Source organism: Tenrec ecaudatus, chromosome 14 (assembly GCF_050624435.1).
Source record: "Tenrec ecaudatus isolate mTenEca1 chromosome 14, mTenEca1.hap1, whole genome shotgun sequence".
Classification (NCBI taxonomy): domain Eukaryota; kingdom Metazoa; phylum Chordata; class Mammalia; order Afrosoricida; family Tenrecidae; genus Tenrec; species Tenrec ecaudatus.
This window is the reverse complement of record NC_134543.1, coordinates 124373577-124401017: the sequence shown is the minus strand read 5'-3', so window position 1 is coordinate 124401017 and position 27441 is coordinate 124373577. Positions and strand designations below refer to the sequence as shown.

The following is a 27441-nucleotide window of genomic DNA, read 5'->3' as shown; positions in this document are numbered from 1 at the left end:
ATCAGAAAACTTGGCATTGGTTCATTTGGGGAAACAGACCAACAGAAACAAAACATCATCCGGGGATATTCGGGGGTAAGCTGTGATGCTGTAATTAGGAGGTAAAGGTGAGACACGCGAGGAGATAGCAGAGGGAAGGATGCCTGCTCACAAGGAGGAGAGAGGATCCTCTCGGGCTGCCCCCCCCGGCCCTCCCCCCGCAGGAAGCCCCTGCAGCCCCATCTCTGGTGTCTGGAGGCCGGCGGGAGGCAGACCAGGCCATGCTCTCGTCGGAGCTGCAGCGGTGACACTAGCCGTGCACTGGGCCGGCTGCCGACAGGAGCTGCCGTTGTTCAGCAGACGACAGACAACGCTGACAGAGAAGCGGCACAAAAGGCTCTTCACCAAACGAACGGTTTGGGACGGGACGCGGAACCACCTCTGAAAACAAAGCAAGGCCTACGTCACCGGCGCACACACTCTCACCCTAACGCACGGATTCAAGAATGAAGCAATTAAAAAATGCTCCTAAGTAAGCAAGATTGGTTATGAAATTGATCACAGTAAAAGAAGGGTGGGAGACACATGGGGCCCATGACACCAATCTCTCCACAACTATGTTTGAAGCATGCCCCGAATATTGACCACGGAAGAACTAAATGAGCGTATTTCTCTGGTATTGCACGATGTACCTAGAGTGGGCTTTTCTATTTTTTTAAAATTAAATCATTTGATGGGGGGGCTCATAGGGCTTTTCTATTTTAAAAACACTCTAAAATATTAGCACAATGGAGTTCATGCCAAAGATAATATGTTGCCATCTCATTTGTGTTGGCCCAGGGAGGATCTCATTTGTTTTTCTGGGTTACGAACAAGAGCCGTTGTTGGGCCTTGAAGAATCTGTAAGTCAGCTGACCGGGTGCAGTTGCTCTTCTTTAGCCTGACTCCAGGGCAAGGGAAAGGGCAGGGTCTTGTCGGTCGTTTAAACACCGCGCGGAAAACACATGAAGGCCATTGTGCAGAGAAATCCATTTCGCCCATTTCAAAACACGGACACATCTATGTGACATTCAAGCAGGGCTTCACGATGGTGGCACCCATTCACAGACGGCTGTGCCCCCTTCAAAGTTGGTGGCCAACCAATGGTACAATTTCAATGTGTGCCACCATCCAGAGTTCGGTCTGTAATCAAATTTTAGCCCCAGCCTCCAGGAAGGGCTCACTCTGACTCTTCAAGACTTGTCCGACAACGAGACCTCAGTCCACAGTTTTCCCTGCTCCCGTTCCGGCGATGGAGCATCCAAATTGTAAAAATTCCGGTCTGTTCCTATTTGGATTCGTGGCACTGACAGGACAGGTTGGAAGCCCTGCCTTGGAGAGCAAGTAGGAGTGGCCCATAGTCCCATGTCCTCAACGCAGACACTGCCTGTAAGTTGTCTCCAGCCTGGTCTGAGACACGCAGTGCCTCAGTCCTGTATCTTTCAGTGAGTAAGCAAATATCTTACTTGGAACCGTTCATCCGTCTCATTTTCGCCAATCTGTCTCAGAAGATCCCCACTGGCTTGTCCGATACTTCCAGCAGCAGTCAGCACTGTCTGCCGAGGCTGTGAACAAAGAGCACACCTTGGTTGGAAAGGAAATGCACCCCCCTTACTAGAGCTCATCAGACAATGCAATGCAGAAAGGAGAATCCTGCAGGATCGGTTCCTCCTGGGCCTCAGTGGGGCTGTCTTACACTCTCGGCCAGAAAGGAGACACGAGTGTCTTTGTGGAAGCTGTGCAAGGCAGCACCCCATGTCTCAGAAGCCAGGAATAGGTGGGCAGATTCAAAATATTCCCATGACGAGGTTAGTTCCACTGATAATATGTGATTTATTATTATTATTTTAACGAAAATCAGGGTTCAACTACATGTCCCTACTACACATGCATGAGTCATGTGCATGTTTCTGGAGCTGCATGTATGTAAGTGTCCTTGGTTGGGGAGCTTCACAGGAGGAGCACAACCAATCCCCATGATGGTGCAATAGCTCTGTATCAAGTCCCACAATTCCATGCTTCTGGATTACGAGTAACATGCCCAAGAGGATGGAGGGCCAGCGCAGGAAGCAAGAGCCTCACGGTACCCCGAGCATGCACTGGTTCCCACAGAACCCGAGAGACTGCTTGGCCTAAGAGCTCACCTCTCCAGAAGTCGGCTGTACAGCTTTCAGCAAGTCAGACACTGCCCCAGCAAGGGTCCTGGCAGCTCTCAGTAAGTCCTCCCCGCTGCCCACCTCATCATCCATGAGGGCTGCCAGCAGCTTCACACCCTTGGACATCTCCGTCAGGTTGGAAGAAATTGTCGTGATCGCGCATCCCACTGCGGTGTAGTCAGTGTCCGCGGGGTCACCTGGGATAGAGGAGGAGTGTCACCGTCCAGTGTTCTGCAGGCAGTGAGCGCTGAAGAGAACCCCAGTGGGAAGGATGTAAGTGTACTGGTGAGAGTTTCCATCCCCCCACACTGACCAGCACTTTCCACTCACCATCCTTCAGGAGCACAGCGAGGTGGCCAGCTCCAGCTTCCAGGGGTGGGAGCAGCGGTGGTGTTAATGGCCACTGAGTTGACTCGACTCAAGGCAACCCCGATCAGAACTGATCTGACTGCTGTGATCAATAGGGCCTCCTGAGTGCTACCCTTTGGGAAATCTTCTCACCTTGAAGCCTCATATGTCGAAATACTGAGCATGAGCACTCTGATGTAGTCAATATAGCCCCTCAAATACGTGTTCGAATCCTGACTCCTGTCCCCATGGTTGTGATGGAATGGCCTGCTATGCTGCAATCTAATGCAGCGTATCGGATTAATGAGCTGAGGTCACACTAGTGTAGAGTGGATCCCAAACCGAATCCCTCAAGATTATACAAAGAGCAGCACAGACAGGGGGAGATGGAAGCCCTGCCTTGGGAGGGCAGGTGCCATGTGAAGCACCGCGGATGGATGGATGCTCAAGAAGGCCGACAAGGAAGGAGCCTGCAGGGCTGGGCCCCCAGCGTGAGCTTTCAGCCTGCAGGATGTTTGGAAAGAAATTCCTGTTCTTTAAGGGCACCCACCTATATTATTTCTGCAACAGCAGCACTGGGACACTGAGCCCAGCACTCTGACATTCCAAAGGAAGTCTCAGCACATCCCAGCCCTCTTCATTAGGCCCTACCAGGAGCACAGGAAGGCCAGGGATGAAATGCTGCAGGAGGCCATCCAAATAGTCCCCTGCTTCCACGTGCTGGCGCAAGGCTGGACAGATATACAGATGTCCTCCTAAGAAGGCAGACTTCCGTTGCCAGAAGGCAGAAAGCAGACTGGCTGGATGCACCTTGAAGGGTTTCCAGCATGTTAACGAGCAGCGAGCAGCGAGCAGAGCTTAGCAACGATGATGCATAACATAGACCCGAAAGAATGCAGCCCCCCCCACCCCCCGCCCCCCCCATGTCTCTTGGGTCGGTGGGAGAAAATGCCTGATTCACTCCAAGTTCCTAAAAATAGCCTGGACTCTCACAATAAGAAAATATGTCATTTCAATCAATGAGGAAGATTTTTTTGTTTTTTGGACAAAAGCACAAGGGAGACATCACAAATCTTTACCCAGAGACTCACCGGCTGTGAGGTTAACAACCGACGCTGTTCCCGCCGTGATGGCGTCAACCTGGGAGTGAATCTCATGTTTGGATTCGTCGACTTTGTTCTGAACCCACACTCTAGATGCCTGCAAAACAGACAATTGCACGACGTAATCACTGGACAGAATTACCCAGGAAACCGGGGAAGCCTTGCCACCAAATGAGAAAGGCTCCGATCTTCATCCTGGGCCAGCACCGGGCAGGGCCACGCTGTTGCCTTGAACCATGTCCGGAGTAGGTCTCTTTCTGCTTGTTCACTGCGGCTGAAAGGCGCGTCAACGCTCAATTTCTTATAGTAATACCCCTCCCTCCCTCTGTTTTTGAAATCTTATGGAGAAAAATTCTTTGTGGCTCTATATAGATCAAGTCATCTGAAAATGAGTGAGAAGAATTAAGGTCCAGTTTTATTCGCACATCAATGCGCTTGGTGGTGTCTAACGTGCAGCTGCTTTCTGGGAGGCAGGGGCCACTGCTGCTCACAGGCGTTCTCCGTCCACGCACGACTTGAATCTCATCCAGAGGGGTAAAGGGCCACGCTGGGAGACGCGGAGCCTCTCCTGGCAGAGCTTCGAGGAGGGGCTGTCAAGACCTCAGTCCTGGTCCCACTCTACCACTAACAAGAAACACGACCTTGGGTAGTCAGGCCCACGTCCCGTGTCTTCCTAGCTCTTCCCACTGGATGTCCACCAGGACTCATGATGAGCACCTTCTCCACTCCCTGGCTTTCAGCACATGGATAAAGATCCCCCACAGAGGCTTAAGGTGCTGATGCTTCCCAAAAGCATCCCCTAAATGCTACCGGGGGGCTAGGATGTCCCCGTTTGTACTTCAGACTTCCTTTAGAGATTCTTTGGACTTTCAGGGATATTAAATTCAAATAGGTCAAAACTCCCTTTCATAATTGCGCCAGCCAGATACAGGAATCGGCCACAGGGAATTTCCCTGTGACTTTCCCACCTGTGCGATGGCTCATGATTTCCACCCTGGAGAGGAACAGCACTGGGAGCAGCCCTGCGATGCACACAGGCATACAAAGGGGAGCCCAGGCCTGGAGGGAGAAGTGGAGGGAAGTCATCCTGGGCAGGCAAGATGGGGCTACACTGTTGTCCCATCTTAAAGTTGGTTCTGTTAAAAAAGCAAACCTCAAAGTGAAGGGGGAGATGCACACTGATGAAGCCTCCAGCGAATCCACAGACCGCGGGAAATCCACAGACCACGGGGAATCCATAGACCGCGGGGAATCCATAGACCACACGGGGAATCCATAGACCACATGGGGAATCCACAGACCATGGGAATCCATAGACCGTGGGGAATCCATAGACCACACGGGGAATCCATAGACCACATGGGGAATCCACAGACCACGGGGAATCCACAGACCACATGGGGAATCCACAGACCACGGGGAATCCATAGACCACACGGGGAATCCATAGACCGCGGGGAATCCATAGACCGTGAGGAATCCATAGACCATGGAGGTGAACACCCAGCTGTCAGGCAGAGGGCCTTGGAAAGTGGATCACTGCGGATGCAGTTAGGTTAACATTTAACACCTTATTATTTGATCTCCTCTTGACCCATAAATCATGCAAATCGCCTTCATAGGACTGACTTATTGAATGGTACGATATGTGAATTATATGCCAATATAACCGTTTGCTGATTCTCTCCTGGTCGGACCTGCAGCAGTGTGGGGGTGATCCAGGCTGGCTACTTCTTGGAAGCACCTGGAGTTTTTTCTGACATGGGCCCTGGGCTGTAGACTGTGGAGGTGATTCGAATGTGCAAAACCCAGTTCCGCATGACGTGGTAGCCGATGCTGCTCAAACTTGAATGCACCTCACTAAAATGCAGAATCCCAGGCCCGTGGGTCACAATTTACATAGTGCAGGGCTCAGGTGAGTCCCTAAAGCAGCAGCTACAAGAGACCTCCCTACTAATTGTCCTGCTGAAAACTTCAGTAGAATTGGACATGCTCATACAGAAGGGTCACAAGGAAGAGAGAAGCCAGTCAGGGTGCAGTATAGCACCATTATACGACATTCCTCTAGCTCTTTAATGCTTCCTTCCCCCCACTATCATGACCCCAGTTCTACCTTACAAATCCTGCTAGACCAGAGCATGTACACTGGTACAGATAAGAGCTCACAACACAGGGAATCCAGGACAGTTAAACCCCTCAGGACCAATAATGAGAGTAGTGATACCAGGAGGGGAAGGAGTGGGAGGAGAAAGGGGGAACCGGTCACAATGATTGACATATAAGTCCCTTCCAGGGGGATGGACAAGAGAAAAGTGGGTAAAGGGAGACATATGTGGGTGAAAGACATGAAAAATGATAATAATTTATACATTATCAAGGGTTCGTGAGGGAGGGAGGAAAAAAATGAGGCGTTGATACCAAGGGCTCAAATAGAAAGAAAATGTTTGGAAAATGATGATGGCAACAAATGTACAAATGTGCTTGACACGATGTATGTATGTATTGTGATAAGAGCTGTTAAAAGCCCCCAATACAATGATTTTTAAAAAAAGGAAGAAAGAAAACTTCAGGAAGGTTAAGCCTATGGGTCTCAAGGGTGTGGTCCTTTGACCAGTAGCATCAACAGCACCCGAGAATTTGATAGAAATGCAGATTCCCAGGCCTCCTCCATACCTAGTGAATCTGAAAAACTAGGGAAACTGGTCCCAGCAATCTGTTTAAATAAGCCCTCCAGAGGATACTGGTGCCCACCACAGTGCAAGAACCGCGAGTAGCGACCATATGTACTCTCACTATGTGCCAAGGATCCTGGTAGCACAGTGGTTATGCCTTGGGCCACTAATCGTAATGTCAGCAGTTCAAAAGCACCGGCCACTCCTCGAGAGAAAGATGAGCTTTCTCCTCCCATAAAGAGTTAGTCTCGGAAATCCACAGGGTCAGTTCCGGCCTGTCCTATCCAGTCGCGATGAGTCAGAATAGGCTCCAGAGCAGTGAGTTTGGTTTCTCATTTTTCACCCTGTGCCAGACATTGTGTGCTAAGAAATCATCAATGCCAGCTAATCTCACACACCTCACAGAGCCATTTTGGCCATCACATGCGAGGCGAGTTAATTAAATGTTCGACCAAGTATAGGAGACTAATTTTTAAGTTGACGAATTTGTAATGGTCCGAGAATGATATTATAAATATCAAAATGGCCCTACAGAGCACAAAAGGTTCACCGCCCTGGTCTATAGAGCTGAGAAAGTGGGGTCGTGGCAGGTTAGGGGGACCACGTTCACAGAGCCGGTGGGCAGTGTAGCTGGGATATATAGTCCTACATCAGGTGGTAGCAGTACTACTGTCCACCAGTCTCCTTCACAATTCTTTCTTTCTCTGTTGGCATCTAGATTCTCTCTCCCTCATGTGCAGTCAAAGGGCATGCACCAGGTCCTGCGGGGTTCAGTGCCTGAGTGAAAAGAGCAGACAGTCTTTACCATATCCTGGCCGAGCGGAGGCAGTGAGTCGCGCTTGCCGAGGTCGTCCTGGGCCTGCTGGACAGCATGCATGCTCGTGTTGATGGTCCCCATGAGGGCCTGCTGGGCCGAGGTCTGCAAAGATGGTCAGACCACAGGATCAGGACTGACATGCCCTCAACACAGAACCAGGCCAGACTGAACTCTGGCTTGAAGAACCATCTTAAATATCCCCCTGCCTCATTTGAACTTGGAGAGCAGAAATATACATACCGTGTATACTCGTGCATAAGCCGAGTTTTTCAGCACAAAAAATGTGCTGAAAATCTGGGGTTCGGCTTATACACGGGTCAGCGGTACCCCATCGAGGACAGCATCTATGATGACCTCACACCAGCTGAAGCTCTGCATTGGGATATGGATGATGATGAGGAATCCAGTTTTGAAGGATTTTAACTCGTTGCATTTTAGCTTGGTTGCTGATTGAGCTCAGAGAATAGTACTCTTAAGGCATCATTGTTGATACCTTATTGTTTTTGTTGAACCTATTTTCCACTTACTGTGCTGGTTTACTAATGTTACATGACCTGTCCTTTTATTTATAATAAACATTTAAATACAGTACCCCAATGATGTCTCAATTTTTAGTAACTTTATTTTCATTTGTTTTGATTATTGAAACTCACCAATAACTTCTGCATTTTCCACCCTAGGCTTATACTCGAGCCAATCAGTTTTTCTGGTTTCCCAGGTAATAATTAGGCACCTCGGCTTATATTCGGGTTGGCTTATATTCGAGTATTTACGGTACATTATCAACAGCAAACCAATAGAGGGAAGAGAGTCAGGGAGTGTAGCGAGGTTAATTAGCCACCAGGCATGCTCAATAGGGATCCCTTGCTGGGGCAGTGAGAGGATGGAGGCCTTGCCTTTGATGGACAATGATCTGCTTAAGAAGCCCGGTGCGTTACACCAGAACATTTCATGATCCATCCTGAAGGATTCCACCCTCAACTACCGGCAACATTCTTTGTCAGACTCCATCATTTCTGAGCTCTGAGGCTCTCCAGCTTTCAGCCAGTTACTGTCCAGTAGCACAGGATGCCCGAGGCCGGGCAGGGGGCACTGACAGCTGGGCAGAGAGAAGTCAAGCATATGTCTGGTGAGAGGGCTGGGTTGGTAAGGATTTGGTGTATTTCAAAGACTCTCTGAGGAGTGGCTGGACCCATCAGTGCGGGGAGCAGGACTCACCCTCCCATCAGTAGGTCACTTTGGGAGGTGACTCATGGGCAGCGATCAGTCACTGATTAAAAGGCTGCATCTGTCTGGTACACTCACCTCGAAGGACTATGGTACCGAATAATGTTTTGAGCCATCAGCTAACGATGGCCCACAGCCCAGATCTGGCCCTCCGAGCATGCTCAGAAAGGAATCTGTCTGGGAATGGGCTGAGGTTCAGTTGGGGGTCGGGGAGGCTGGATGCACATACAACCTGTCCCCTTGGCCGGTGCTGCTTTCTGTACAACACCAGCACCTACCGACAAGCCTGGGGAGTGTACAAGGTGACTCACCAGAGGGGGCATGTGGCCTCGGTGCATCTGCCCGACCATGACCTGCTGCTGCGGGGAGGGCATGCTCCCCACGTTGAAGGTCTCGGGTCCACTGGAGCCCGAACGCATGACGGCGGGCAGCGCCACGGAGCCATGCTCCACCTTGCCGGTGCGATTGAACTGCTGCTGCAAGATGGTGGACCTGCAGGGAGAGGGTTGGAGCGCTGTGAAGAATCCGCCCACGTGGAGTGTAAGATGACGCCGCCAAAAACATCTCATCTTTCTGCTGTGGAGGCCCACATGAGGGAGGCCCACACACATGGAGCTTCCACCTGAAGCAGTAGCAGTAAAATGCTCAGGAGACGAACCTTGGGATGAATCCTTTTACAATCAGCAATCTGACTGCAACATAGAATACAAAATAATCACTCCCAATTTATCCATGCAATAGGTTTATGGGATTATATAACCGATCCATGTATCTATCTATGCATCTGTCTATGTATCTATGTATCTGTCTATGTATCTATCTATGTATCTGTCTATGTATCTGTCTATGTAGCTATCCATGTACCTATCCATGTACCTAGCTAGCTATTTAGCTATCTAGCTATCATCTATCTATCGTTACCCTACATTATAGCAACGATCTTCTCCAGGTATAAATCTAAGTTTTGAATGCATACACTTGGCCTGGTAAATCCTACCTGAAACAGCATTTAGTCAACTACTATCTACGGTGTTTCACCCTCTGCTCTACGTCCTGGAGGTGGCAGAAATATTTATTCTTCATCTGAAAGGGAAACTATGTGGATATGAAGTGAAAATCTCCCAAGGCCTTACTGGCCTGGCCACTGCCCAGGGAGACTGTTTAATTGTCTGGAGCACTGAGCTATGGCAGACTTTGGTACCTCTTCCAAATGACCTCAGCTTAAGTCTGGAAAGGCTCCTAGGCTGTCTGGCCAAAAATGATAAACTTTACTCTTCGAGTAAATAGTAAATGCAAAGGACTTTGGCTATTTGATGGTCAGAATGAGATCTGAGAGTACATGTCTGCTTCAGTCGTGAACGACAGACCCGCAGGGATTGTTGAAGGGGCTGTTTTTGTTTTTTTGAGGGAGGGGGGTGTTGGTATACAGCTGCATTAAGAGACGGGAAGGGTGTCTCTGATCCATAGTTCTTGAGACATCATAGATCACCCCCAAATGTTCAGGGCGAAGCTCATGAGCCATGGGAATCGACAGGCCACCAAGCGATGGATATCCGTGCAGATGCCCATCAATGTCTGCGTGAGATGGCACTGTGGAGCATGAGTCTGGGGTGCCAACAGGAAGTCACCTACGTTCCACGGTGTCTGACACTAACCATCCATCCATCACAGGGAGAAGTGGGAGGTCTGGTGGTGGGGATGCACGGGAGTACTCTACCTCCTTGTCTTGAACAAACCCCAAGGCGATGCCGTAGAAGATGTGAGGGGCTGCAGTGGACCACACCCCTAGGTGGCAATGGGCAGTGCAAGTACAGCAGGGTGCTCTGGAATGAACCACTCACCCTACCAGCAAGCCTGCACTTGTTAATTTCCAACTAGGGGTCATTAACCCCGCCAAGGACATGAGAAGCAAATACTTGCAATGCATGACGTCACTGTGTTTCCAACTTGTATGCTAACAGGGGACACATAAAGCGCTTCAGGAGGACAGTAAAGAAAATCATGAGAGGCAGTGGCAGGAAGCCTAGAGAGGCTAGAGGGACGATGACTCTCTTCAACGCATTCAAGAAAGTACAATGCAACGTTCTGGCAGTGTACTACGGGAAACGATGTAAGCTCAGGCTTTGAGGCCAGGCTCTGTCATGTGTGTATAACTCAACTGACTTCTTTCTATAAGCTTCAGCTCTCTCTAACTCTTGGAGAGAATTATTTCCAGCCCATTTCTCACAATAGGAGGTTTGTTTTGTTTTTTTTTTAAGAAAGGCTTTTATTGGGACCAAATAAGTCTGCACCTTGGACCCACGTGATGAAGTATCAACAAACAAAAAAATGTCACATTCCTCAAGTATCTCACATAGAGGGGATCCCACACAGGTTTCCCAGTGAGTATCACACAGCATCTTTGGCTAAGCGTCAATGAATCTCAGTTTCACCATTTTCTAAAACGGGGTTGAATGTAGACTGTGCTGAAATGTACAATAATGACGATAACTGTGATTATAACAGCAAATATTTACTACGTGTCACGCGTTTTGGTGTGCTTTCTTAGTAACTCGGTGATCAAAGTAACCCCTACAGGCATCAAAACCAAAGCGCTGTCATTGTCCCCATTTTACAGATGAGCTCATGGGGGCAGAGGGATTAAAGACTTCCTCAAGGCAGCACGGAAAGTAAAAGATAGGTCCTGCATGTGAACCTAGTTCACGGGATTTATACCAGAAACACAGTGCGGGGCTCACAGTCGCCCGTCGCTTCCAACAAGGGAGTTAAAGAACACATCTCTTTCAGTGTCTCTGACATCCCCAGCCCACGCAGCGATGCTGCCGGCCTGGGGACCGGCAAGGTGAGTGGCAAGACTCAGCCATCCCATCCACGGGCCTCCGCGTGGGCAGGAGATGCCTGGCCACAAGGGGAGAGGGCCGTTCTGAGGTTCTCGTACCATACTTACTTTTTGGGGGAAACAGATTCTTCTAACATAGTCGACTCCTCATCACCCTCTAATCCAAATCTATCTTTACTTTGTTTCTGGAGATAAAACAAGACACAAGTGTGAGCATTAGCAGATCTCGACACAGACTAGAAGGGAGAAGAACATGTCCCCGTCTACTCTGCCTTTCTCCAATGGACTCTCTCACGGGTGGTGAGCGCAAAGCAGACAGTGACCCAGAAAGCCCATTACTCAATATCTAGGATGCCTTTGGTATTCATTAGGCTACAGATTCAATTTTTAAAATTCGTATTTTATTATGTTTTCAGTTCAAATGCACACAGCCAGTGAAACTCCCACCGGACAATCACTGCACATTGGTTCAGTGACATTGGTTCTGTTTCACAGTGTGCTTACGTTCTCATCCATTCCATCCTGCATGTTCTGTGTCCAGTAACCGGGCTCCCCCAGCCCCTCGCCCTTTATCGCCTTTGCTCTGTAGTAATTGTTGACCATTTGGGTTCCCTCGGGTGAGCATTTAAAGGTGTTCAGTACGGACTAGTAATACTCTTTCTTCTGAGCCAATCTGTTCCTTCGCCAAAGGGCAGCCACCAGGGGTGGCTTCAGTTCAAGGTTGATGGAAGAGGTCAGGGTGAGACCATCTCAAGAAAAAGGAAACCAAACGCACTGCCATCAAGTCCACCCTGACTTCTGGCAGCCCCCCAGGTAGGACAGAGTAGAACGGCCCTGTGGCTTGCTGAGACTGTACCTCTGTAGGGGTAAAAAGCCTCTTATTTCTTCAGTGGAGGGGCTAGTAGATTTCAACCGCTGACCCGGCAGTTAGCAACCCAATGGGTAACTACTGCACCACCGAGAGGAGGTTACGGGTTGAGCTACCAACTCAAGGTCAGCACTTGGAAACCATCAGCTGCCGAGGGAGAAAGAGGAGATGTTTTTTACTCTTGTAAAAAGTTTTATCTTGAAACCCACAGGGGCAGTTCCAGTCTGTCCTAAGGGGTCACTATGTTTTAGAATCAGCATGCATTTGGTTTTCTGTTTTCTCTTTTGAGACAGTATCCCCCTGACATATTCCATAAACCTGGGACTGAAACTACCCCCTGGGGCTACCTTGTTGCTAAGGAACTGCTTGGCTCATAAAGAGAATATTACCAGCCAGGCCTGTACATCTTTACGATATCATCTGTATGAAACCCAGTGGTCAACAGTTACTACAGAGCAAAGATTAAGGGAACAGGGATCTGGGATGTGTGTGTAATCGCTTCCACGGACACCTGCCCCTTTTACCCCGCAACCAGAGCCACAGCTAGGATGGCTGAACGCCGTGAGTGCTGTCCAGTTTGTCCACCCTTCGCGACTCCTCCCTCTACTCCTTCCCCTGTCTGCACGCACGCCAGTGAGTTGATGGTGTTGGGTGCGAGCAAATCAATGCTGACTCACAGGGACTCCATGTGACAGAGTAGAATTGCCCCTACACAGCTTTCTTGCATGTAGTCTTTCTGGGAGCCAGTCTTTCTCCTGTGGGGTCACTGAGTGGATTCAAATCCACCTTTTGGCTAGCGGTTGTGCATTAAAGTGTTCATGCCAGCCTGGCTCCTTAGACTTCGTCTTACACATTTAACACGCGCCTGCACATTTTCATATTTTGGAAGATCTTACTTATGTGGGTGTGTTTTGACTTCAAGTCCCGTGAAACTTGTGTTTCCAGTAGGGCCTATAACTCACTCATGTGAGGTGTCAGTGTTGACTCGTAGCCAGCCATAGGGTTTCCAAGGCTGCATAGCTTTACAGAAGCACACGACCACACTCCCTCCACATGAAGTGTTTGAACCATCAACCTTTCTGTTAGCAGCCAAGCGCTGGAATCCCTGTGTTACCAGGCATATAAAAACCCACTGTCGTGGGCCCATTCTCACTCATGGGGACCTTGTGCAGAGTTTCTGGGGCTACACATCATTATAGGGGCAGAAGGCTTCAGCTTTCTTCCAAGACACGACTGACAGGTCTGATCCACAGACCTTGCAGTTAGCAACCCCATACTTACCAGCAGCGTCACCCTGGAACAGAACCCTGGTACGCTTGGTGGAAAAATACATGAACATCGTGGATGACTTTTCTGGGCACTCAGTCTGGTTAGCTACAAAGGCTAGAGAGCATGACAGAGCCACTGGGACAGAAGGATGGCGAGGGGTCTACTAGGCCCATTCGCGATGTACATGCTCCTGCTTGCTACCTGGCCGTAACCAACTTAGACATCCTTGTCATTCTCAAGTGCCTTGATTACCAAAGAAACGAAATCAAATCTTGCAAGTAAGGTTGCTATTGTCACCGTCACATAAGAGTATCCATAGCATCTAAGCTGAGCCCTTTAATATACAGAACCAATGAGAAATACCTTTTTGAGGATGATGTCAATGTAGCCTGCAATCAGTTGGGATATTTGCTCCCCCTCAGTTGTCTGTACTGAATAGTAGCTTTCCTGATACTCTCCAAAATCCTAGAAAAACAAAATAAGACGTAAGAGAAGAATAGCATTAGAGAAAATATAGACACATGGATCTTTTTCAAGGCTACAGCTGCGGGTCTAGTTCCCCAAACAAGAGGGCATCCCCACCCTTTCCCTGCTCTCAGTGGCCACACGCTCGGCACGCCTTAGAGGAACCTTTCCAATCTCTACGGCCCGGAGAAGGCCCTCGCTCTGGCTCGAGGTGCCTCAGAAGTTCCTAAGACTCAGAATCCCTTGATGAGGAGGATTTCCTTGGCCTGCCTAGGAAAAGGACATGCATTTGATCCCCTGCTGTGTGTGTTCAGCTGATTCTGCTCTTCAGAGGCCCAACAGGGCGGAGCAAAAGGGCTCCCTGGAGGTTCCGAAACTGCCATCCTGGGAACAGATGGGCCGGTCGTTTGGCCCACGAGCTGCTGGTGGGGTGGAACTGAGTGCACACCCTGGGCTCATTGTCAATGCAATGAGCGCCATTACATCATTGCACACTTCACTGGTTGAGATACCAATGATTTTGATATATTTTTCCACACTAAAAATCGAGAGAAAGCAACTAAACAAAAGGCTGACAGAGGGTCAAGTCCTTTGAGAGAGAGGAGAGAAGCAGGATTTCATCAGGAAGAGCGCGCTTAGCTTGGTGTAGGGCTCATTCTCGTTAGTTAATGCGCGAGGCTGACCAACCCAGACCACCAGAAGGAGGTGGCTAAACCAACTTGAAGGGGTTGGCGTCATCTCCCTCTCTTTCTGACAGTCCCTCTGTCTGCCAACGAACTTCTCCCATCTGTCCATCTGTGTAATGTCCTTCCTCAAAGGCCGAGGAAACCCAGTGCTCTTGGATCTGTCCTTCCACCCGAGCCCATGCTGGCCCTCACGCTGCCCCTGCCAGTCCGTACCAGCGTGAAGCTCTTGGGCGAGGCGGCCCAGCGCTTGACGGTGGTCAGGGGCCACTCCTGCAACACCTCCTTGGTCTTCTCGTCCACGCGCATCACCGAGTCCTTGGTGATGCCCAGCAGGCGGGGCACCAGCTTGTTCTTGCCTTTCATCTTTTCCTGAAACAGGGAATATCAGCGTCATGACTCTTCCTCTCAATATGGTTGATCCGTCAGTGATCTTGCTGTTCTATCTGTCGCTAACCTGCCCATACTGTGCTTCAAAACAGGCAGAGCCATTTGAAGAGGAGATTGTGAGGCGGGGAGAAGAACTCACTAAATCGAATGGCGGAAGAATCAGATAGGCTAAGACAGAATTTAGGCCACAAAGGCGTGACTTCTGGAAAGAATGCCCTGCAAGGAATGCTGCTTCCAAGTGCAAAAGCTATTTGTTTTTTTTTCTGTTTGGTGCTTTTTCATTAATATTAAATTGAATTTACAGAATGGGATCACTACTGATAAGAATTAAAGTTGGCAACACTTCTAAGGAAGAAAAATGTATTAATATCTGCACGAAGCCTTCGACACACCTCCGTTTTAGGAACTTAATTTCTTTTACAAAGTCATATATGTGTGACAAGGATTATGGTACGAGAAGGCTTGACCAGAGTTTATCATAATGAAAAACTAAAACAACAACCTGAATATTTAATTGATAAAGGAGATTTTATAAGTGAAAAAATTATACTGCCAAAATAACAGACAACTCTGTAACTATTAGATGTAAAATATTCTAGAAAAACAATCTCTTTGTGTAAATAAATGATTCAAGTACGGTATGTTATAAAATGTTTAGTATGATCTTATGAGAAATAAAATTTTAATGGGCATATATATATATATACTACATTTAAAAGTGATGGCAGTGATAACAATCTCTTATGATCTATTATTTTCTTACACTTCTCAGTGTAAGAAACATTTTACTTAATGCACATATGTATATTTCTACTGCTGTTGGGTAGAGAACAAAAACCTCTCAGAACACCAATGCCAATCCTAATGTTTGCCGACACCACTATGCTCAGGTGAACATATAAGCCTGTTTCAAAACGTCTGTGGAAAAATTCCAGTATCTTTTAATTCCATTTTTCTGTAAACTTTTTAAAGCCCTGTTGATCAGACTCATTAAGGGAGGAAGAAAAAGAGTAAAAATACTAAAAAAAGAGACATAAAAAAGGAGGGAGGGAAAATTGGAAAGAGTAAACTGAAGGAAGGAATGACAGGAATTCTATCAATATTATTGTAAAAGGAAATCTTGGTGGGACCACGCCTCCAACTGGAATCAACTCACCCTATAATTCTGTACGTCTGATTCGGTGAGCTGTGCGCAGATTTTTCTTTGGAAAGCAAAATTCCTTTATCCACAATTTGCCATTCAATCTCTCTTCTTGTGTAATTACATGTAGCGTGCTGTCTATGACTCTACATTTACGGACTTACACGCGGGAGGCATCGCGTTTCTTTAGCACAACACTGGAGCTGGCTGGCTGTGAGGTCTAACGGTGTGAGTGGGGAATGATTAGGCTGTAAGAGATGCATTTCAACCCCGAAGGACTACACAAAGACTCAAGGAAGCAGAAGGACGTTGGTGCCCACATTATTAGGCATGCTGAGAATGTGTTTCATCTTCGTCCTGGAGAGTGTTGAGACTCATGTACAACTGGCTGCCCTTGGGAATAAAGAATGGGACACGGCTCTTTCTATCACAGTGAGCAGACACACAGATCCTGCCATCTGCTCCTTTGCGTGTTAGTAGAAAGCTGGAGGGGTGCCCAGGCCGGTGAATGCAGGTGACGACATCTCGGATGAGGTCATCCTAGCTGAAGCAGCAAAGGAGCCGGGATGGGATGATGGGCTTTCCTGTCCTGTGACCTAAATCCAAGTCGTGGACCCGTCAGCATGTAGACTCGAGACCTTAGCTCCCATTTGCTGTCTTTGGCCTCTATTTTGTCATTTATAATAAGAAGATAATGTTAATATTTCTCATTTGGTTACTGACAGATTTAAATGAGATGCACCTAGTTCAAATTGTTTAATAAATATTATTATTGCAATTAAGATTGGGAAGTGGAGTCACGATTACTTAAAAGATAGTCAATATCACTAAAAACTTTCATGGGTAGCTTAAAACTCTCACTACATAGCAGGGGGAAATGGCTTCTGAAGTATTAGAGAAGCAAATAATTTGATGGGTGCATGCATTCTTCATTGACGAGGACGCCAGGGCTTTCTGCTGTGAAAAACACAGCAGGTTTGGTTTACGCATGAAGGCTACATTTCTCTTTAGTGCAAAACTTCCATTCCTCCTTGGCCCAAGGAAGCAGCTAACTCCAATGGGAAGCAGGGTCGGGATCAGCAAAGACGCCGAGTCCACATTAGCGCCCCTCTTTTGAAGTTCTCGTTAGCTAGAAGGAAGCTCACACACGGCCGCCCTAGCGCTGGCCTTCTGACGCTCATCCCTGAAGTCGCCGTATCACAAAGGATGGCTTGTAATGAGCCACGCCACACCGTGGCGCTTACTGTTGGCCCAAGGTGAGAGGGGGAAGGGGATGCAGAGCCTCAGGAATACCAGTGGAAACCAAGGAAACCTACTGGCCAGAAGGGGTTCAACCGAAGAGAGTATCTGAGAATGGAGCCGGGAAAAGGCGAAGGCTGCTCGGGAGAGGCTTCATCAGTCTGCATAAGAATCTGCCTTGGGAGGATTCACTCTAAAATTGATTGTGGTTGTGACTGTATGGGTCTTCCTGGCATGATGGAATGACTAGATGATGTGCCAATAAAACTGTTTTAAAAAAAGCTATCAAGGTTCGTTTCTATGTGCCTATAGCTGAATTTCAAAGACACGCCTCGCTCCTTTTAGTAGTGCACCATGAGAGCCAAAGAATTCTCATCAGAGAAGACCTGAAAGCCACGGATATCCTAAAGACTCCGACTTAAGCACACACATTAAGTACCGTATTTACTGCATGAATCTGATTTGACTGTGGGCCCACCAAGGCTCACTTGGCCCAGTCATCCACGCTGCATTCTTAGAAGAGAAATTCATGCGTAAAAGTGAACGACATGTCTTCGGTTACTTAGTGGTGGGGTCTGTGAGCCAAGCCCAGTGCTCACCAGCCTCACGGCTCACTTGCTTCCTGTCTGAGGCACCGCTAAACTCGGGTGACCACAGGCCACAGCACGGTCTCCAGGGGCACTGGCATCCCAACGTGCTAACGTCAGGGCAGAGGTATGGCAACCCACATTGAACAGACAAGCAGATTTCACAAGAGTTAGGAAGTGATGGAGAAAAACACCATTTCCACACTACCCAACTCACCTTCACCAGGAAAAAGGACACACCGTATGTCCTCAAGGACCGGGCGAGCTTGACATACTTGACCTTGGCTTCGATTTCACTCATCTCACCACAGTTCCTATGCTCCTGCAGAAGGGATAGCAACCGGTCATTGTGGCTCTGTGCAGTCGGGGAGAGGTGCGCAGTGACATCTAGGTGCATGCAATGTCTACTGATGATACCACCATGTGTGTGAAGGACCTCATGCATGACACGAGGCCTCCACCCAGACCGAGGAGTCCAGGGACACCCAAATGCCTGACTAGACTTTGAGCCCAAACACCCTACAAATTTCACAATCCTCTGCAAGAATTCATGCCCATGTACAACGTGCCAAGTACAGTCCATAATTATAATCAAAGTTTCCAAGGACTTCATGTTCCAAAAAGGCTCAGAACCAACACCTTAATGACAATACATATGTGCTTCTCAGAAGAGGTATCATTTTCATTTCCATCTAACATATATTTTCAAAAGAGCAGGATATACAAGGGAGCTTCAAAAAATTCATTTAAAAAATCCAACCCTTTTCCACTCCATTTTCTATGAACTGTTTTTCTCTGTGAACTTTTTGACGTCCTCTTTATACAGAAGCACGGGCACATCACACTGCTCAGAAAAAATACTGGCTTAAGAAAAACACACGCTTCATAAAGTTGCAATGTATATTTCAGTTTGAATTTCTATTTGAAGACCTAATTACGTCATTATCTGGGACTCCCTGGAGTGACCGTGTCATGGCCAAGGTCAAGGCAGGGCTTGTTCTACGGACGGCCTCGTGTTTAAATTTGAGACTAAACTGGGATTTTCAAGAGAGGCGCTAGTTCTCACAATCGAGCTTCTGGAAACACATCTCTAGGTCAAGAAGCTGGGAGAAGTTTCCTCCCCAGGGAGGGCGGCACCAAACGCACGACCATTGCCAACCAGCCGACTCCACCTCTTGGTCCCCTGGGTTCCAGAGCACATCTCCCCACAGGGGGAGATAGCTATAATCTTGACAGAAGCCGATCATCAGCCTTTGCCTCCACTGGGCTGCTGGGTGGATTCAAACCACCAACCTTTCTGTTAGCGGGGGATTACAAAATGCTGGAGCCATAAATGTATGCACTTTTTCCTCTGAAGGGCTAAGTAACCTTTAGCAAGAAGGTATGGCTCAAGACCATTAATCGAGCCTGAGTAGAAGAGTCAGCTTCTTTCCCCAGAGTGGCTCACTTTTTATGAGATCCGTGGCTGGCATGCTCAGGGCACACAATTATCACGGGCAGAAGCCCACTCCTCCTAATAGAGGGAGTGAGGGGAATAACGAATCCTGTCCATTTCCAGTACCTGAAATATCCGCTTTTCAGCTCCTCTCTGCTTGATGTATTCTTTGGGCAGGAATTCCTTAAGACTGAGGGGGAGACAAGGAAGGCATTTAGTATGTTCCAGAGGTGAAGTAGAGAAAAACAGCGGGACTTTTTATTAAGCCCATGCTTGAGCCACTAACTCGTCCAATAGTTTCTGGTATCCTTCATAACGCATTCACCCCCCACACTGCATTCCTATACAGACATAAAAAACAGTCCGATAAAAAAAAGGCGAGGCGCATGGAGGGCGGGAATCAAATTAACATCTATAAAATGAAATGAATTCCCAAGGCATATTGTTAATTAAAAGAAAAAATGGCATGAGTATATATAATATATTACCCTTTGTAAGAAAGGAAACAGAAAAAGTGAAGTAGAAATCTAACATGAACATAAATAGTTCTATACGGGGAGAGGTGAAATGGGGAGCAAGAGAAGGATGGACATTAAATCTGAGTGTTTCTTATAGGGTTGACTTTGGAACCATGTTCAGTTACCAAGGAGGAGGTAAAAGCAACTCCTCAAGATTCAAAAGAAAACAGAAACAGATGAACTTGACAATCTATCCAGCAGGCTGTAAGACTCCAGGGAGATTGACTTAAAAGCTCTCTGTCTTTTGAATGGACAACTCTGGTGGGCTTTATCGTAAAGATAAAATGAACCGTAGCAGACTCGTTAGTAAAAATATCCATATCATTATATTAAAACTAATCCCCGTGGTTACCTACCTGCCTCCCCACAACTCTTCTCTACATGCATAGTCACACGCATAAAGTTAAGGTGCTACATTATACATAAACAGGGTACTAGAATAGGATAAAGCAAATGAATAATTATATTCATTGTTACAATCTGAGATTTTCAGCATGAAATAGATAAAAATACAAAGTTAAAAAAACGCTTAAAAATAATCCTTGCAATCTTTCACTTGAATTGGCAATATTGTTCTGAAATCCTGGTTCAGTTTTCCTCTGGAAGAAAACATCGATTGTTAAGTCTGGTTTGATGAAAAGCTGGGCACATCGGAGCCCTGGTGGCCATAAGCACTCCCGTGCCTCGGCGATGCGGTCTCCAAATCCCACTTCCCATGAAAGAGAAACCTGGGATCCTTAGGGAAAGGGCTGATCATCGGTTGGGGGCCGAAATGCACAAAATGTTTCCAGGATTTCACGCACCCATAGCTAGAGAAGCTATAAAAATGATAACAAAATCATTTTCAAAGAATTACCACTGGCAAAATATAAGATAGTCTTAAAAACGGTTTACCAAGAAACCAAATCACATTCCCGTTGCCTGGCTGCAATAAGCACCAAGTCATTTTCAGACAAGACTCGTCTGCTGTTCTCCCGAACCCAAATAAGGGACAAGTTCAAGGGAAACTGCAATGAGGAGATTAATCCGACAACATTGAAATCCTCTGATTGATTTTTATATTAGTAGGTGCAGAAAAACCAGAAAATATGTGACCCGTAATTGCTGTAGCAGGAAGTAGATAGAGGCACCTGGGAAATAGTCATGGTACTAATTAAATCACTGAATAGGAATTAAAGTAAACCCTTAGATCAAAATATTTATGAAAGAAAGGAAAGAGGGACATGTTAAATGCCACCTTCAGGGCATAATTACTCAAATCCCGACACAGGAAATCCGCAAAAATAACCCTTGTCACTCAGGAATAAATGGCTTTGGGGAGGAGTCAGAGGAGGGAAAATGGTCACATAGTTTGAAGCTTTACAAAGCAGACATCCACAACAAATCAACAGTCATCAAAATGGTTTGACATTTGCATACAAATAGAGAGCACAGCACACACAGATGAATGGCATAAAGTCCAACATTGGTTCTGTATAAAGATGCTAAGGCCATTCAATGAGAACAAAATACGTTATTCAGCATGTGCTGCCTAGAGAACTAGATTCTCACTTACAAAAGGAGCTGAATCCCTGACCTCATGCCATACGCAAAATTTAACTAGAAAATGGATCCAAACCCTAAATGTAGGAGCAAAGCAATAAAATGCGTATTAGAAAACAGAGAAAAATCTTCACTACCTTACATTGGACAAAGCCTTTTTAGGATGGACAACAATAACAAAGTATATGTAGAAAAGAAAATAATAAGTCAATTATACTACATGAAAAATTTTAAAAACTGTAATGTAAAGGATTGTGCAAGAAAGTGAAAAGACACAATGGAAGAAAACATTTTCAAATAAAAATCTAATAGAAGATTTATGCTCCAAATAGATAAAGTGCATAACTCAGTAATAAAAACAGACCATCTAATTTTTCACAGTGGACAAAGGAGCTATATGGATATTGTACCAAAGAAGCTATTTCAGTGGCCAATTGAGGTACAGGAAGAGATACTCATCATAAGCAAAATTATGTAGATGCTTTGCCCAACAGTCCAGTACTTTTTCTAAATGCTAAACACCAATGCCACTTCTAGTTACACACTCAAGAAAGAGTAAAACATGTTTCTGCACAAACATCTGTACATGAATTTTCCTGGCAGCATCACTCACTAATAGGGAAAAAGATGTGGGGGAAAAACACAAACACCTATCAACTGGTAAATGGGTAAGATGTGCTTTAATCATAAAATGAAATGTACTTGGTCCTGTAAGAGAATGAATTACTGACGTGTGCTACAGCACAGGAAAAGTTTGAAAACATTCTGCTAAGTGAAAGGAGCAAGTCACAAAAGACTGACTACACATTGTCTAACTCCATGTATAGGAATTCAGAATAGGCGAACCTAGAGAGACAGAAATTAGTGATTTGCAAGGGCTAGAAAGTGCATGAGTAGAAGTGATTATTCAAAGGTAGTGTTTCTTCTAAGAGGGACTAAAATGCTCTAAAACTATATTGTAGAGAGCCCTGTAACTACACCAAAAATAATGAGGTGTATACTTTATGAATGTTGTTAAGAGAACATTTACTGACACTTTAAGTCAGTGGTTCTCAGCCTTCCTCAAGCCACGACCCTTTAATATAGCTCCTCATGTTATGGTGATCCCTCAACCATAACATTATTTTTGTTGCTACTTCATAACTGTCATTTTGCTACTGTGATGAATTGTCATGTAAGTGTCTGTTATGCAGGATGTATAGTCATTGTTGCAAATTGAACATAATTAAAGCACAGTGATTAATCACAAAAGCAATATGTAATTCTATACTGTGAAATATTTATTTCTAATCATAAGTAAATGAAACCTTGTCTTGAAGTAGGGTGTAACATGGGTAACAGTCTTCACGCCGGGACTCGTATGTGGGCGGAGGCCCCGGAGACGGATAGAGGAGCGGTGTCTCGGTGCCTAAGACCATTAGAAAGGTGTGTTTTCCGATGGTCTTAGGCGACCCCTGTGAAAGGGTCTTTCGACCCCCAGAGGAGTCGAGACCCGCACGTTGAAATCTGCTGCCCTAAGTGCTTGCCCTGGCTGGTCCGTGGATTACAGCTCCGTTAGAAAAGAAGAGCGTTATCCCCCAAACACAACTCACAGACTGCTGGGACCCCAGTGTGATCGGAGTACAGAAGGACCGTCTTTGAGACATTGGAGGAAAACTGAACAGGCTCCTCAGTGTGGGAGGATGTTAAGGACTTACTGTGAATTGTGTTGGTTGGTAGGCTGCATTTGCGGTTGCGAGTTATTCTTTGAACACACAAGTTATCTCGTACTGAAGTGCTTATACATAAAATGGTATGTTCGCTTCGATTTGCTTTAAACTAACGCCAGTGTAAAAGAAGGGACGAGGGAGGCCCAGGTTCTGGCTCAAGGCGGGAGGAAGCACAGGACCGCACGCTAATCCTCGGATGAAGGAATTCTACGGATTTGGTCGGAGCACCAGCAGACCCCTTGCCTCATCCAGAGATCCAGACAGCCAGCAGGAGGAGTGTGAAACATTTAGATGTTAAGACCACGACCAAGCACGTTGAGGGACAAAAATGAATGACTGGGCGCAGAGGGAAAACAGAGCAGCGAAGTCTCAGAGCAGTCGAGTGGTTTGCGTGGAGACGCCGGCCTTGACCTCCCAGGCCAAGGCTGGATTTGAGAACACACGGGCCCTTCCGCTCCCCTCCCAGGACGATGTTCCCACTGTTCGTGAAGCAGCAGCAACACAGTGCCTACAGCTGCGGGCTCCCCGGACGTCAACACAGAGACACCTGTCTACGGTTGAGAACAGTGACCCCCCCAAACTCCCTGCTATAATCCTCTTACCAGAAGAACACCCCGACAGGTGTCCCGCGGGCAGCCAGGAGTAGAACACGCAGGAGAATCTATGTCAGGAAAGGTCGGGGCTGCTTCAAGCTGCCTTGCACTCCACTTAGCAAAACCAACCGACCCACGTGGGCATCTCAGCCATTCTCCTGAGTCCTGGAGAGAACTCCAGAACTCGATATTACTTGATGCTTTCTCACAAAGAGCCGGGGGAAGCTTATTTGAGTGCATTCTAAAATGCGTGCAATGCCTTCTCCCCGGTGAATCAGCAAAGTGCAGGTGTCAGCAGAAAGCCGGAGCAGGCAGGCAGCCTCCTGGCATCAGTGCCTGCTAGGCATGGTGCGGCAGTTCCAGCTCACTTGCTGTTTTGATGATCAACCCCCCGGGTTTGGAAGACTCCCCAGCATCTGGGGCACGCATTTGAGAGAAATCTGACGGCTTTCTCTGAGAAAACGGGGCAGGTTGTCAAACCTGATTGGAAAATGTTCTTCTAAGGAAGGAAGCTCTGGTCAAGCCAAATCCCCCCCCTTCCCTTACGTGTTGCCTCTTAAGGGCACTCATCTAGGGCGCGTGCATTTAGAACTAGCTGCTCCTGAGCAGCCCTTCTGCCAGGGCTGCACAGCTCCAGATAATAACCGATCCTCCACATCACCGATGGACAGACTTACGAATGCCCTTCTTCCGCTCTACAATGCTCAGAAGGGCCAGTGTGCCGCCAACAGCCAGCCTGCTCTCACGGCCCCGCCCTGCTCTTCTCCTCAAGGCCCTGCCCTACCAGGACTCACAAGGAATATACAGACCTACCCCACAAGCTGCTAAAATGGTAAAAAGGGAGTGCGTGAACGCTTCTGAAACCCACAGAATGGTCTTTAAAGTGACCCTTTAGGACAGAGTAGCACTCAGTACCTTACAGAGGTGCCAAAATCTTGAATCTTAAGGAGAGCTAGTAATTAAAAGGGGGGAAAGAGGGGGGGTATGTATAGAGGTGACTTTAGACCCTCTCTAACTGAAAAGAGGGAAGGAGGAGACTGGCCGTCCTCAGCATCAGCTCTCCAAGGCTGGTTCCAATCTGGCTGAAGTCCGACCTGCCTCTGCCCTCCAACCTTCCTGACCAATTCTAACGTCATCTGCTCCCATCTCAACTTGCTTCACAATTGTCTTTAAATTCTGTCAGATTATGACTCAGAGGTGAGGTTCCTACAAGAAAGGCCATGTGGGACCCCAAGTAGGGGCTTTATCCCCAAAGAAAATCCTGGCTTACAGGGAAAATAGCAAGTCCCAGAGACATAGAGACCCATTGAGTGGGTGCTGCAGTTCAAACCGACTTTGTGGGGTCATGTACCTTCACTTGAGACCGTGCTGATAGAGGTTTCTGTAATCAAAGGTGTCATTTACTTACTTATTCGTTGGGATTTCATCCCTAGACATATCATTCCAACTTTCAATCACGTTACAGTAGAATGTAAAATTGCTACCTCCATCAGTTTCCAAGCATTCTTTTTCTACATGAACTCCCTGACATCATCGCCCTTTCACCCCACCTCCTACTGTACCCCTCTCCCCCGCCAGCCCCTTATTCTAACTTGCTGTCTCTCATTTATTAATCAAACATTCCTCAGCTGTTTTGCATGTGTAAATTGATGGACTAAATTCTGTCAAAAACCCTATGGAAAAAACAGCCATTGTGTCCATTTGCTCACAGCTACACCCAGCAAGTCAAACCTGACTGCAGGCTGTAGGCACCGTCCTGCAGAGTCGTGACTGACACTCTTTGCACAGAAAAAGGTGCGAAAGAACAGAAGTAACCTTGAGGATGAGGAGGGGGTGATCTGGATAGCCAACGTTTGTGGAAATGCCCAAGGGCCCTAAATCAGGTAGGAGGAACTCATGACTACACTGGAGGACGGGTCCAGGTTCAAGATCAGACGTTCACGGAAACCGCATTCTCTTAGGTCAAGCCTCAACTGTCTCCACGAGGATTTTCAGAGGAAAAATTCCAAAGATGTTCTCAGGTCCTGCGGTCAGCAGAGCAGTACCCGAGGGAGGCAGCTGTGATGAGGGACGCTGTGAGCTGCCCCTCACTTGTCCCGCGCTGTCACCGCGGCATTGCATGACCACAGGCTCGTCATGCTTCTCTAGGAAGAACATTTCCAGGGTGGTTTTGCCGGAGGTTCTCCTAGGGTGGGGCTGGATGCAGTAGGATGCACCATCGCTCCCTGGGAACATGTGAGACTCACAAACAGCCTCTGAGGGTGGGGTCCAGCAGGCTGCTTTCACACACACTCCCCCCGCCTCCTTTCTGGGTGTTTGAGGTTAGAAAAGACCGACAACAGGTGTTGGCAGCTCCAATGATGAGCTCACACACTCTTGGATATGAATCCAGGCTCAAAAAGCAGTGGTGTGACGTCTCAGTGTGATCCCGAGCATTGCTTAAGTCATGGTGAATGTACAGGGTGGCTAAAGTCATTGGCGAGAGGGGAGTTGGTATTGGAGAAGCAGGGGGTTGGGGTCGAGGGGCGAAATCAGCTACATGGTCATTCTGTGACCCTGAACAGGCCACCACCCGGGAGCCCAGAGGCAGCCGGGGCTGGCATCGACTCTGGAGTCTGAAGGGAGCCAGGGGGTGCTGCCAGAAGGAACACAGCGTTGGCAGCACGGTGTGGTCGGAACTTCTCCAGACTGAGAGGGGAGCTCGTGGCTGCTGGGAGACAGAGCAGACTGCACGTCAAGACTCCATTGTGCAGAAACAAACGACTGTTCGTGGAATCCGACTTAATCTGCCGAGCAGTGTTGATGAACAAATACGAGGGAAGGCAAAGCCACTGAGAAACAAAAGTTTGGATGCCCGCTTCACAGTTCGCTCAAACACAGTTCTCCATCCACAGCAGAAGAGCAGACCCAGAGGAGGAGCAGGTGGTGGGCCAAGAGAAACCCCGACTTCACATTTCTCACTGGGTGCAGGACCTTGCTGCCGAACCCAGAATGACCTTGAGCTTGGGAGGGACATTCCGAGTGCACTTTAAATTCTTACCCAACAGCAATTCATCTCCTGGCTACTTTGTGTTCTCTGCAAAATACTCACCTACTCTCCATCAGCGAACACAGGCAGAGGCCAGGGTATTCAGGCAACCTGCGTGCTTGGTAAAGCGGAGGATCAGCGAGAGAGGAGCCCCGCAATGAGCGCGTGCCGCACGGGCTCAAACCTAATGATGCAGAGGCTGGGGCAGGGCCGGCCGTGGTCCTACATGGAAGCATCATGAGCAGGGCTGGACTCCATGACACCTCACACCAGCAGCATGCAAATGATCAAGGACGGATGCAGGGTGCTTCCACGGTGCTCAGCTTTCCCTTCTGTACACACCACACGCTAAACGCCGACTCCGAGGAAATTTTGCCTCTATCAAGGGTTGTACAACCAATCCTGGGGGATCTAGGCTTTGAGCACGTCAAGTCTAGACTACTGTGAATTTTATTTTTCCTTAAAGAACAGCTCACTGTGAAACACTATACACATACGGCAAAGTATATACCTCCTAACACTTATTTATCTACTAACAAGTTTAAATATGTTAGAATGTTATCCACATTTGCTTTAGGATTACGCCTTTGTTTTCAAATAAACGTAAGTACAGTTTTAGCAAAATGAGACACCATTCTCTGCTTATCTAATTGTGGGCAATTTTTGAGATTTGTTTTCACACGTTTTAGTTAATACTTTCCTACAGGCATCTTGTATCTATAAACAATAATATCGTTTTACTTTGTGTGTGTGTTTTAAAATACACTAGGTTCACAGTCTGAGAATGATTTTTT

At 47.4% G+C, this 27441-nt stretch overlaps 1 protein-coding gene across 6 annotated transcripts in view; it reads right to left on the bottom strand.

Annotated features, from left to right (window-relative positions):
- The window catches only part of TLN2 (talin 2), a 461380-nt gene that overhangs the window by 135002 nt on the left and 298937 nt on the right, over positions 1 to 27441 (bottom strand). For all 6 annotated transcript variants that reach the window (XM_075532415.1, XM_075532420.1, XM_075532418.1 and 3 more), the window contains 10 exons: positions 19384 to 19447; positions 18040 to 18144; positions 14682 to 14837; positions 13681 to 13782; positions 11289 to 11365; positions 8653 to 8833; positions 7103 to 7216; positions 3614 to 3722; positions 2163 to 2371; positions 1485 to 1583 (listed from right to left, as the gene is read on the bottom strand). In XM_075532415.1, the coding sequence (XP_075388530.1) occupies positions 1485 to 1583; positions 2163 to 2371; positions 3614 to 3722; positions 7103 to 7216; positions 8653 to 8833; positions 11289 to 11365; positions 13681 to 13782; positions 14682 to 14837; positions 18040 to 18144; positions 19384 to 19447 (1216 nt within the window). The remainder of the gene's footprint in view (positions 1 to 1484; positions 1584 to 2162; positions 2372 to 3613; positions 3723 to 7102; positions 7217 to 8652; positions 8834 to 11288; positions 11366 to 13680; positions 13783 to 14681; positions 14838 to 18039; positions 18145 to 19383; positions 19448 to 27441) is intronic.